The 11,671-nt window shown below is 42.2% G+C and overlaps 1 protein-coding gene across 2 annotated transcripts; it reads left to right on the plus strand.

Moving 5' to 3' along the window:
* Positions 1 to 983: 983 nt before the first annotated feature.
* RDH14 (retinol dehydrogenase 14) lies at positions 984 to 6,232 on the plus strand. Of its 2 annotated transcripts, none has more exons than XM_029938260.1 (2): positions 984 to 1,454; positions 5,157 to 6,232. In XM_029938260.1, exons 1-2 carry the CDS (start codon positions 1,065 to 1,067, stop codon positions 5,772 to 5,774), a joined length of 1,008 nt encoding a protein of 335 aa, XP_029794120.1. In that variant the 5' UTR covers positions 984 to 1,064; the 3' UTR covers positions 5,775 to 6,232. The 2 variants fall into 2 exon arrangements, with proteins under 2 accessions (XP_029794120.1, XP_029794121.1); XM_029938261.1 differs by having other exon boundaries at positions 984 to 1,424.
* Positions 6,233 to 11,671: the final 5,439 nt, after the last annotated feature.

Raw genomic sequence — 11,671 nt, forward strand, 5'->3', positions numbered from 1 at the left:
ACAAGCACACTGAGGGAAGAAATGGTGTCCTATTTCCCTCTGACTCACACGGGGCAGGGGCCTGGCACATACTGGATGGGTGAGTAGATGAATAAATGACTTGTGAAAAGCTTGGCCTAAAGCTATGAGGTCTGCAGCTTGAAGATGGGTCCCTGTGGCAGTAAGACCTGACATTTCTGTATCATTTTTACAGTGTACGAAGCACCTTCCCTTCCATTAACACATCCAGTAGTTTCCTGGAAGGAGGGATGAAAGCACTAATGAGTGGGCTTTTCCCACTCTGTCTCTGCCAGTATCATATAAAACCATTGGAGGATGCCTTTTGCTACGGAGACCAGCTCCATAACGGTTTTCAGTTCTCAGACTGGGGTCCACAGAGCAGCATCAGAATCACTTGGAAACTTGTTAGAATTGCAAAGTCTCAGGTACCATCTGGAACCTATTGAATTCTAAAGTCTGGTACTGGGGCCCTACAATTTGGGGGTGGGGGGAGAAGTGTTGTTTCTTATGAGTCCAGCAGGGGATTCTGATACAACGCTAAACCAACCAGAACCACTGGTCCATTCTGTTTCCGACTGGTTCATATTGCTGAGTCCTTCGCCTCAGCATAATAAAAAAGAGCCCTTCCTCAGACTCCAGATGGGCAGGGACAATTCTCCCGAGAGTGAAAGGAAACTGCACTGACGGTTAACAAGTTCCATGGACCCTTACCTGAAAACACACTAAGCAAGCCCGGATGTCCGGGATTTGCAAATTCGAAATATTCATTAGGCATTCCCACGGGGTCAACCACCACTACTCTGGGGCCTGTGCTCACTCTCCGCGCTCAGGTTGGACACCTCTCCGTGGAGTCACCACGACCCAGGGCGCTGTACTCCACCAACCAATCAGATGCCCTCGGAGGCAGAACTACAAGTCCCGGCATGCCCCACGCCGTCCCGTCAGGCGGCGAAAGGCCGCGCCCCAGAGTTCTTCGCGGGCAGGTGGCACCCTAAAGTCCCTGGCGCTCGCCGCTACTCCGGAAGTCCCGCGCAGGGGCCGGTGGGCCCTCGGCCCCTGTGGCCATGGCCGTGGTGGCTACAGTAGCGGCACTCGTGGCTGCACTGGGTGGGGCCCTGTGGCTGGCGGCCCGGCGGTTCGTGGGGTCCAGTGTCCGGCACGGAGGAGGGGACCCCGGCCTCATGCACGGGAAGACTGTGCTGATCACGGGGGCGAACAGCGGTCTTGGCCGCGCCACCGCCGCCGAGCTGCTGCGCCTGGGGGCGCGGGTGATCATGGGCTGCCGCGACCGCGCGCGCGCCGAGGAGGCAGCGGGTCAGCTCCGCCGCGAGCTCCGCCAGGCGGGGGGCCCTGGGCCGGGCTCTCACGCCGGCGAGGCCGGCGAGCTCGTCGTCAAGGAGTTGGACCTCGCCTCGCTGCGCTCGGTGCGCGCCTTCTGTCAGCAGATGCTCCAGGTGTGGGGCTCCGGGAGCCAGCTGGAGCTCGGGGACGCGCGAGCGGGCGGGGCGTGGGCTGCGCGGCCGGCGGCCGCCCAGAGTCCAGGGGGTGTGACCTTGGGAAAGCCCGAGCCTAAGAGTCACCACAAACCGACGGTTTTGAGAAGGCTAGGGAGTGCAGGCTGGGAAAATTGGTAGGACTGGCCTCTGTCTTCCAAAGATGCTGAGAAAATAATGGCCCCAAGAGGAAAATAAGCCAGTTTCTGAACCTTTGTTTTGGTTATGTGAGGACCGCCCGGGAGGAGATCCGCTAAGTCATGGACTGTTTTGTTTTTGTTTTTTTTCTGTGTCCCGAGTGAGTTTGCACCAAGCCATCTTTCAGAGAACCTTAGAGCCAGGGACCTTGAAACCATTTGGCCCCTCTGCTGGGGTAGGAAGTTTAGCTCACCGCCACCAATGGACTCATTAGCACCACATCCTTAAACAGTATTTGGCCTGATTTCTAAATATTGGAGCTCTGAGTCCCAGTGGCCAAGTGCTCTAAGCGGGGACAAATAAATATAATACTTAGTATTTACTGAAGGTTTCCTATGTGCCAGGAGGTGTTCCAAGCATTCCAGATAGTAAGGTTTATAATGCAATTAAAGTGCCCTTAGCTATTACTGTCATCGAATCCTCACAGCGACCCTAGTGGGCATGTTTATCCCCAATTTACAACGCTAGGTAATGAAGGCATAGGTAGGCCAAGTAATTTGTCCAGGATCTGTCTCCAAAGTCCTTGCTTTTAGCCTCTATATTCCTGCTGCCTGCCAGTGAGGTGTAGGATTTCTTTGGTTGGCTGGTAAAATATTCCATTGCGGAGATGGCCTCTGTTGAAATTGAGGGAGAAGAGTTTCCTGCAGAGGTGACTTACAAAAGGGCATATAGAAAAGCAAATTTTTGTTTAATATTTATTTATTTATTTGAGAGAGAGAGAGAGCGTGAGCAGGGGAGGATCGGAGAGAGGGAGATACAGAATCTGAAGCAGGCTCCAGGCTCTGAGCGGTCAGCACAGAGCCCGACGGGGGAGGGGGCTCTATCCCATGAACCGTGAGATCCTGACCTGAGCCAAAGCCAGATGCTCAACCGACTGAGCCACCCAGGCGCCCCTAGAAAAGTGGAGTTAAAAATTAGCTGGCATGCAGCACGCCTGGGTAGCTCAGTAGGTTAAGCGTCCGGCTTGGGCTCAGGTCATGATCTCACGGTTCATGGGTTCCAGCTCCGCGTTGGGCTCTGTGCTGACAACTAGCTCAGAGCCTGGAGCCTGCTTCAGATTCTCCCTCTCTCTCTGACCCTCCCCTGCTAGTGCTGTCTCTCTCTCTCAAAAATAAAATAAAATAAAATAAAAATTAGCTGGCATGGGAAAAGTGCCTATATAAAATGGAGCCTCTTGAGTCCACAGCAGAGGTTCCCAAACTGATTTTTTAAAAATTTTTTTCATGATGCTGGTAGGCCAAAGGAAAATTCTGTCAGTTTATTAAGTAATTAGGTCCAAACAACCCAGTAGTTACATCCTAACAACTTAGTAGCTGTTTGAAAAAGTAATACACATAATTCAAAGAAATTCTTATTACATTGGTCAATAACCATAATTAGTAGTGGGAAATGTGCACCTGTTGTTCACTGCACCAACTTCTCAGTTCTTTGGAATCAGAATGGAAATGTCCATCCCTTTTTCTTGTTCTACATTGCTTGTTAACATTGTACTTGCATTTTGCTGACAATTCGGCTTTGCAGAGATAGGACATGACTGAAAGGAATTTAGCACAATTTAATGTTGAAGGTTATGAACCCTCTGCAGCTGGTAGTTTGAGATGCTGGGCAGGTTATCGCTTGGTTTCCCTGGAAAATATAAAATTACTCATAGAACCCTGTGGAGCTCCTTGTGAGGCTGTAGGGCACCTTGATGCATAGTTTGGGAGCTGTTGCAGATCTAGAAAGCTTTTCTTGTCTGTCTTAATGACTAGTGTTTCATTATCAGGTGAAACAGGCTAAGAAATAGTACTGATGTATAAAAGATGTTGAAGCATTAAAAGTGGGTCTTCCTAGTCATTGAAACATGGATGGGTCTGAGAATGCTTCTCATTTCTGATACTTCCGGCATTTAACTACTTTGGCCATTTGAGACAGAACTAACTAAAAGTTAAGGAGATAAACTTTATTAAGTTTCTTCCTGGCTCTGAAGTTCAACGACAATAACCATGTATATATATATATATTTTTTTTTAATGGAAGTATAAATTTCCCACAGGTTGGTATTCATGGTATTTATGTCATTTATCTTCTTGAATTAAAAAAGAAAAGCGAATGATAAAGTCTTAAAATAATACAAGCCCAGGAAAGAATGATGGCTCAGAAATGATTAATACAGGAAACTCGTCCAAAGGATTAGTGAAAAAAGAACACTCCTTTCTTCCCCCTACGGGTGAACTTTTGCCTTCTTTTTGAAGTTGACTGTTGGAAAAGCCAAAGGTGCTTAGACAGACAGAATGATAAATAGTTGATCCTCTGACAGGTAGGCTGTGATAACAGTTGTGAAATTTAACACATTTTTCTTTTTACTTAGACTTGGCAAAAGGGCCAGTGAAATCAGAAGTTTGACCTCAAATTAATTTAATCGGAGGTCATCACTGTGTCTTTACACCTGGAACATGTTGTACATTTTTTCTCTGCCCATCAGAAGAGACAGAGGAGCCAGGAAAGGGCTGGGGGAAAACCAACTTCTATGAATTAAGAAATGAAAAAGACTTCCTTTTGCGGACAGTCTAAATGTTAGCATTTTATTTGGGAGAGATGCAGGAGAGTATGGTCAAAGTGCAGAATTCTGACTATATAGATCTAGCTGGGGGTCCCTGGCAGCTTGAAAGGGGTGGATTTCATATAGGGAAAAAAGAACTGAGTTCTAGAATCCTAATAGAGGTTAAAGGTGTTTGTTGGTGCTAACTGCTCTCTAAATGTCCTTTGCTGTCATTGTGAGACTTAATGAGACTTAGTATTTGTTTCATTGCATTGTTTCTTTTTTTTTCCATTGTGTTTCTGATATTTTGATATTACCTACTTAACTATTTTCTTAATATTTCTTTGATTTATTCTTGGGGTCCCCTCCAGTCTTACTTTGGATCTTTGACCCTCCATATTGCTTGTCCCAGTTTTGAGGAGACCACTTGAAGTTGCTGTATCCCCATGGTACCATTTGCCTTTAGAAAGCTACAGAACAGAGAAATCCTCATTTGGCCCTGGTGTTGATAATAGCGGCTCTGGGAATAAACAGTGCTGACCTGCCTTCTGCTGTGTCTCCACTTTGCAGCTCACATCAGTTCTCTAGCTGTGGTTTGAAACTCCCCATTAGAAAAGCAAGCTAGCTTACTAATTAAAAATAGGGGCATCTTGGTCAGAAGATTGCATCTTCCAATTTTTATCTGCCACTGAGGAGCCCTGTTTGAAGTCCCCTAACATCGGTGCTTCAGTTTGCTCTTAGAGTGCTTGAGGGTATTAGATGAGCCAGCATGTGAGAGGCACAAGGCCAGGCCCCTGTTAAGCATGCAGGTCTCCCCCCACCCACCCTCAACTGTTGAAAACCCATAAAGGCACTTTATAGAATTTTGATAGTTTGCAAGAATTTTTTTATTTGATTTTAGGCCCGTGTTCATAATTGTCTCATTCTCTTTTTGACATTTAAAGGAAGAGCCTAGACTGGATGTCTTAATCAATAATGCAGGGATCTTCCAATGTCCTTACATGAAGACTGAAGATGGTTTTGAGATGCAGTTTGGAGTGAACCATCTGGGGCACTTCCTACTCACCAATCTTCTCCTCGGGCTCCTCAAAAGTTCAGCTCCCAGCAGAATTGTGGTGGTTTCTTCCAAACTTTATAAATATGGAGACATCAACTTTGAAGACTTGAACAGTGAAGAAAGCTATAATAAAAGCTTTTGTTATAGTCGGAGCAAACTGGCTAACATTCTGTTCACCAGAGAACTAGCCCGCCGCTTGGAAGGCACAAACGTCACCGTCAATGTGTTACACCCTGGCATTGTGCGGACGAATCTTGGCAGGCACATACACATTCCACTGTTGGTCAAACCGCTTTTCAATTTGGTGTCCTGGGCTTTTTTCAAAACCGCAGTAGAAGGTGCCCAGACTTCGGTTTATTTAGCCTCTTCACCTGAGGTGGAAGGTGTGTCGGGGAAGTACTTTGGGGATTGTAAAGAGGAAGAACTATTGCCCAAAGCTGTGGATGAGTCTGTTGCAAGAAAACTCTGGGATATCAGTGAAGTAATGGTTGGCATATTAAAATAGGAACAAGGGGTGAAAGAGAGCTATTTATAAAACTGGATGCCTTCTATCTGTAATGAGAAGTGGTGTGGCTTGCGCCCCTGCTGCTTGAAACCCCAGCTTTGGTTTTACAGTAACTGCTGAGAGGTACATAAGGATATTTTGAAGGTTCTAAAAACATTATTTTTTGGAAAACAAAGTTTCAGAAAAGTTTTAAATATATAATAAGCATAATGAATAGTGTAATGAGCAATAGTATAAAGAATGTATATTGAACAACTTTAGAAGTTATAATTGAACAAGCATGGATTATAAATATTAAAGAATGCAGTGACTTAAACACCTTGAGAAGTTTTCGAATACTTTTGAGTTTCATGGCCAAAGTGTTAAATATTTGTATTGCAGTGCCGGTTTTTGTGTGAAAATAATATGCCTGCTGTGTGCACAATTCTTACTTGGAATAAATTTAGTAAAGCAAATTCTTAATTGTGCATTTTTTTTAAAGTCTCACTGAAATGTGTCCTTTATCATCTCATTAGCCTCCACTGATCTTGGTATGCCCAGTGTCTTCCCACACATCTTGCATGCTGCATTAAGAAGCATTATTTCTAAAATCCAAATCTGTGTCCTAGTGTCATATCCCTGCTTAAAAATAGGTGGGGGTTTCCAATTGCCCATTGCAGTGGGTTTCCAGCCTTTTTTGTTGTTAACCTGCAGATCTTTCTTCAAAAGAAGTCTTTTAAGGGGTGCTTGGTGGCTGTTGGTTGAGCATCCAACTCTTGATTTCAGCTCAGGTCATGATCCTCGGGTCATGGGATCGAGCCTGTGTCAGGCTGTGCTGAGCATGGAGCCTGCTGTGATTCTCTCTCTGGACCCCTCTCTCCTGTTCTGGTTTTCTCTCTTTAAAAAGACAACACAAAACAAAACAAGTCTTAAGTAGAGAAACTGAATGGTTGAAACAAGTCATTAGGATACTCGTTAGTATTGTTTTCCCCCTGAAAGGACTTAGCAGAATATGGTAGTTTACAAACCACTTTTATTTAAAGTTTAAACTCTTTAATATACATTTGAGACTACTATGCAGGAAGTGGCACAGCCTTACCTTGTCCTCTTAGTGTTGTCCAATAGAACTTTCTGCAATGATGGAAATTTTTATGTCTGCACTATCCTATGAGGTGTACTCAAGATATGTATGGTTATTAAGTACTTAAATATAACAGACTTGCATTTCTAATATTATTTAATGTGAATTTAGATTTAAATAGGCACAGGAGCCTAGTGACTAATGTCTCAGACAGGAATCTCCCTTCATTCCATTGTATAACGGGGTCGCTAGTATAAACCAGCCACATACCCACTTGCTTCTTGGTCGTGCCTGGTATTGTTCTTTTAATTCCTGTAGGCAGAACCAGTCCTTTGTTTTAATTGATCTTGGAGGTTTACTAATTTTTTTTTTTAAATTCAGTTAGATAATTAGAAAAATTCTTCAAGGAATTTTTTAAATTTTATTATATCCTTATTCGTATTCCTTCCTCAAGTATCAAGTCGAGTACCTGATGCACCGTAAACATGGAATAATCATGTTTGAATGGATAAGTAATGGGCCAGCGGTGTGCCTAAAAATAAGTCTGAAAAAGGATATTGTAGGTATCTGTATTGTAGCATTATAAATAATTAGTATTTCTTTGTCTTACCATCTCATTGGAAAAAGAAATTAGGGCAGAAAATGATGGACTGTACTACCCTGAATTTGAGGACCATTTTGCTCAGGAATAATCCTCAATTGGTTATTACTTTTGAGACTATATTATCTGGCTTCCAGTATCAATTCTTTTTGAGAATGGCAGGACCTTGGCAGATCACACAGATCTGCTTCCTGTTGGAGTGTTGGGTTGTGTGTACGAGGGAGGCTGTGTGTGTAGCATCACAGGTGTGTCTCTGCAGGTGTAGTGGGTATGGCTGCATCACGCTCTTTGAAATGTATCATTAAAAAATAATCCACAAAGAGACTTGCTGAGCTTAGAAATATGGGCAGGAAATACACCAGCATGCAACTTGGAAAAATGGAAGCTAATAAATCTGTCCTACACCTCGACTTCATTAAAATGAGCGCCTTTTTTTTTCTTTTTTTCTTTTCTTTTTTGTTTTCCCCTTCCAGTTAATACCATCTTTTCTGGCTGCATTTTGATACCTGATGCTTTTCAGGGGAGTTGGGCCTTTTGTAAGAGTTGAGCCTTTCAGAGATCTTGTTTGCGGCACCATAATAAAATAGGATATATTAATTTATCATGATGGAGAACTAGAAACTCATCTGGAAACACCAAGTACTTAAGTAAAATGAGCTGCCATTTGGAAGATATCCTTCCCACCCCACGTTGGATGAAATCAAGGACTAATAGCTCTACTATGACTAGTTAGATTTTGAAGATTCTTATTAAACTGTACTCTTCTGCTGACTTCTAACCATTTCACTGGGCAAAGAAATAAGCAAAAGGCAATTCTGTTCCATTGATACTTATTCTCACCCTAAGCAAAATATTAGAAGTGTGCAGCGTGCCAGATAATGTAATAATTGAGTTAGAAACCCATTTTCATGTTGCTTTCTGGCTTCGTCTTTTGAAATGTTGCCTGCTACTTCAAGTGACTTGTTCTAAAAAGAAGTGAACTTGCTAGCTCTGCTGCCTCAGTTCTACTCAGAGTAACTTTTGTTTGGGGGGTTCCCAGTAGCGTTTAACTGGGAATGGGACCTCATGGCATAAACACACCACCACCTCAGCGGTTACCAGTTACACTTTTCCATTCTCCCTGAGACACGTGCAAGATACTTAACCTCCCTGAGCTTCTGTTTTCTTGGCTCCATCATTGAGATAATCCTTTAAAGGACTGCTCAGTGAATACATTAGAGTGTGTAAACAAAGCATTTACCAAAGTGCCTGGCATGTAATGGGCACTCATCCATTTCCCTGTCCCCACTGCACCAGATCATTACTATTAGTGGTAATAGTAATTAATAATAGTAATGTTTATGTGAGTTCATATGATGGAAACAAACTAAACCAAGCATCATCAAACTTTTTATAAAAGACCAGACTATAAATATTTAACATTACTAGGCCATATACAATCTGTGGTACACATTCTTTTTCTTTTATAATCCTTTAAAAATGTAAAACCCATTCTTAGCTCATGCAGGCCATACCATTACATTTATACAACAGCCCAAAGGACTAACTCTTTTTGTCTTCAAGACACTCAGGGGCATCTGGGTAGCTCAGTTAAGCGTCCAACTTCAGCTCACGTCATGATCTCATGGTCTGTGGGTTCGGGCCCCATGTCAGTCAGGCTCTGTGCTGACACCTCAGAGCCTGGAGCCTGCTTCAGATTCTGTCTATCTGTCTGTCTCTCTCTTTGCCCCTCCCTTACTCACACTCTCTCTCTCAAAAAGAAAAATAAAACATAAAAAAAATTTAAAAAAACCACTGTGTGACAGCAGTTTTTGGGTGTGCTATAACCCCAGTTTCTCAACAAGGCTCCTGCTATTTTTCTATATCATTTCTAATCATGTGTGACTATTTGTTTGCAGACCCAGGAAGGCTAGAGAGTGTATTTTTAAAAATCTCTCTCCAGCCATTGATTCCGGTGTGAGGAATCATAGCCTTCAACTCTCTCCCCTCACAAACCTGCTGAGCCTGGCCAGAGATCTGAGGGAACCTCTATTTGAATATTTAATTGATTCCAAATGTCCCAAGGAACACTGAAGAGAGAACATGTTACTAATCACCCTTCAGGAGCTTGGCCCCCACAGACAGCTTCAGATGTTTCACAAAGCTTATCTGGACAATAGGGAGTTAAATTAGTCACAGGTTAACATGGAGGAAGGTCATTTATTCCTAAAGGCAAGTTAGGTGGAGCTCCATTTTGCACAGACAGTAAGGAAGAGTTTTTGCTAAATTAAATGTATCACCAAAGTACAGAGAAGCACCTTTAGCCAAACATTGACTTACTGTAATAACTCCGTTCTTCTTGTAAAACATACTGACCAATACCCATAGCATGCAAATGCCCTAGGCTGGCAGGGACCCTCTGGCTCTTCTGCTCCCACCTGTTCTATCTGATATTTAGGAAGAGTCAGTTGTAGAGCATTCATGTATTCACTTAACAGATATTTATTGAGTGCCTATTATGTGCCAGGCATTATTTTAGGTTTTGGGGAGGCAGGGGGCAACAAAGAAACCCCAACCAAATCTGTCTGTGTGTTAGTTGTGCGGTATTATTAATCACAATAGTAGTTATGCATCATAATACAAACCAGTGAAATATGAGTACAAACAGAAAGAACTTCTATGAAAGGTAAGCTGAGCGCTTTCTTAAAATTAAATGAGGGCAGATTGCTAGGAACTGGCTGTTGAATAAAATTTCAAAACACTTGTCAAAACTCAAAATATATTTATAAAAATCTAAAAGGTGTCTATATTTACTGCTTTGCAAGTGATTTTCAACTTTGACTCCATCCTAAAGACACAAAAGCTGGAAATCACATACTATCTTATTTAAGTGAGAATAATGCAAGAAAATGGAATTCTAAGCGAACCCATACTTAGAAAAACAACGAAGAAAGGCCCTTAACCTTGTATTAGAAGATAGGCAAATAAATGAATATGCTGTATGTTTCAAGTTCGAGTAATAAATCCTGGGTACATATGATACATCTTTATGACTTCCTCCTTTAATCAACTTGTTCATGTAACCAACCAATTCCAAAGAAGAGGGCTAGTACTGTATGAAATACAGCTATCACTGACAGAAAAGTTTCAATTTGGAGGAATTGGCAATAAATGTGTTCTGCAGACCAGGTCGTACTTTCCCTAAGACTTCTAATCTAAATTGAGATATGTATATATATATACATACATATATTATTGGGTTTCTTTGATCCTAAGTTTTTGCAGCCTAAGATTTATTTTCATCATCAACCCTGTTTGTTTCTCTTCTTCATTTAAAACTCCTACTAACTGTGTTAAGTAGGTAAGTTCCTTAATATTTAATAGTTATTTTTTCAGTATGTCCTTCTGTCTTTAGAAGTTGCCATGTTACATATGATGTATGACAGCCTGGTCTGTCCCAAGTTGCAAGTTTTAATATCTATTCAAAAAAACAACAAAAAAAGAAGATGCTAACTTCATTTATAAATTCTGACTTAAGAAAATACTTTTTTTTTTGGAGGGAATATACCCTGTTGTCTACATAGTAACCCAGTCATTAGCAGAATGGTTTTAAATCCTCAAGGCAATTTTCCTGCTACTATGAGAGGAGTAAGATGAATGAGTAAATAGAAGTTATAAATATATTCAAGAGATTTTTATCTGTACAGACCTACATACAATGTTAACATTTTAGGAATATCTTGAAGTTGTACACATGGCTTGAGGAAATGCTGAGCACGGAGAAATACATAATCATTAGTTTGTGAAAAAAGCAAAGCAAGTTTCTGCCACCAACCCATGAAAGCACAGGAAATGGCTTCATGTAGTAGGTGTTGGAGTCTGAGCATTCTGTTGACAGAAGCGGGTCCTACCCAGGGGTTTTGTGTTAATGTAATCAAACACTTCAGAGCTGCAGCCTAGCAAGCTCAAGTCCACCCACCTCAGAGTTTATCTTTAGCTCATCTGGAAGAGTTTATTTTAAACATTGAACATTGTTTGCTGCTGTTGAAATGAAAGTGAGAGTTACAAGCTTTCTTCCACTGCCATCTGGCAGATTTACTGATGGATCGGGCTCTTTAATCCATGTAGCCCCGTGTGTGGGAGCTATTGTCTTTGTGTTGATCATGCAGCTGGCTTGGCTGAACTTTAAAAAGCTCACACAAAGCTAACAAAAGCCATCCTATAGATAAATGAACTTGGGGGGTGTTGCAAAAGCCA

This window comes from Suricata suricatta, chromosome 4 (genome assembly GCF_006229205.1).
Source record: "Suricata suricatta isolate VVHF042 chromosome 4, meerkat_22Aug2017_6uvM2_HiC, whole genome shotgun sequence".
NCBI classification, from domain to species: Eukaryota; Metazoa; Chordata; class Mammalia; order Carnivora; family Herpestidae; genus Suricata; species Suricata suricatta.

Coding starts and splice junctions, on each gene's coding strand:
- RDH14 (XM_029938260.1), top strand. CDS start 1,065: ATGGCCGTGGTGGCTACAGTAGCGGCACTCGTGGCTGCACTGGGTGGG. Junction 1,455..5,156: donor TCTGTCAGCAGATGCTCCAG/GTGTGGGGCTCC, acceptor TGACATTTAAAG/GAAGAGCCTAGACTGGATGT.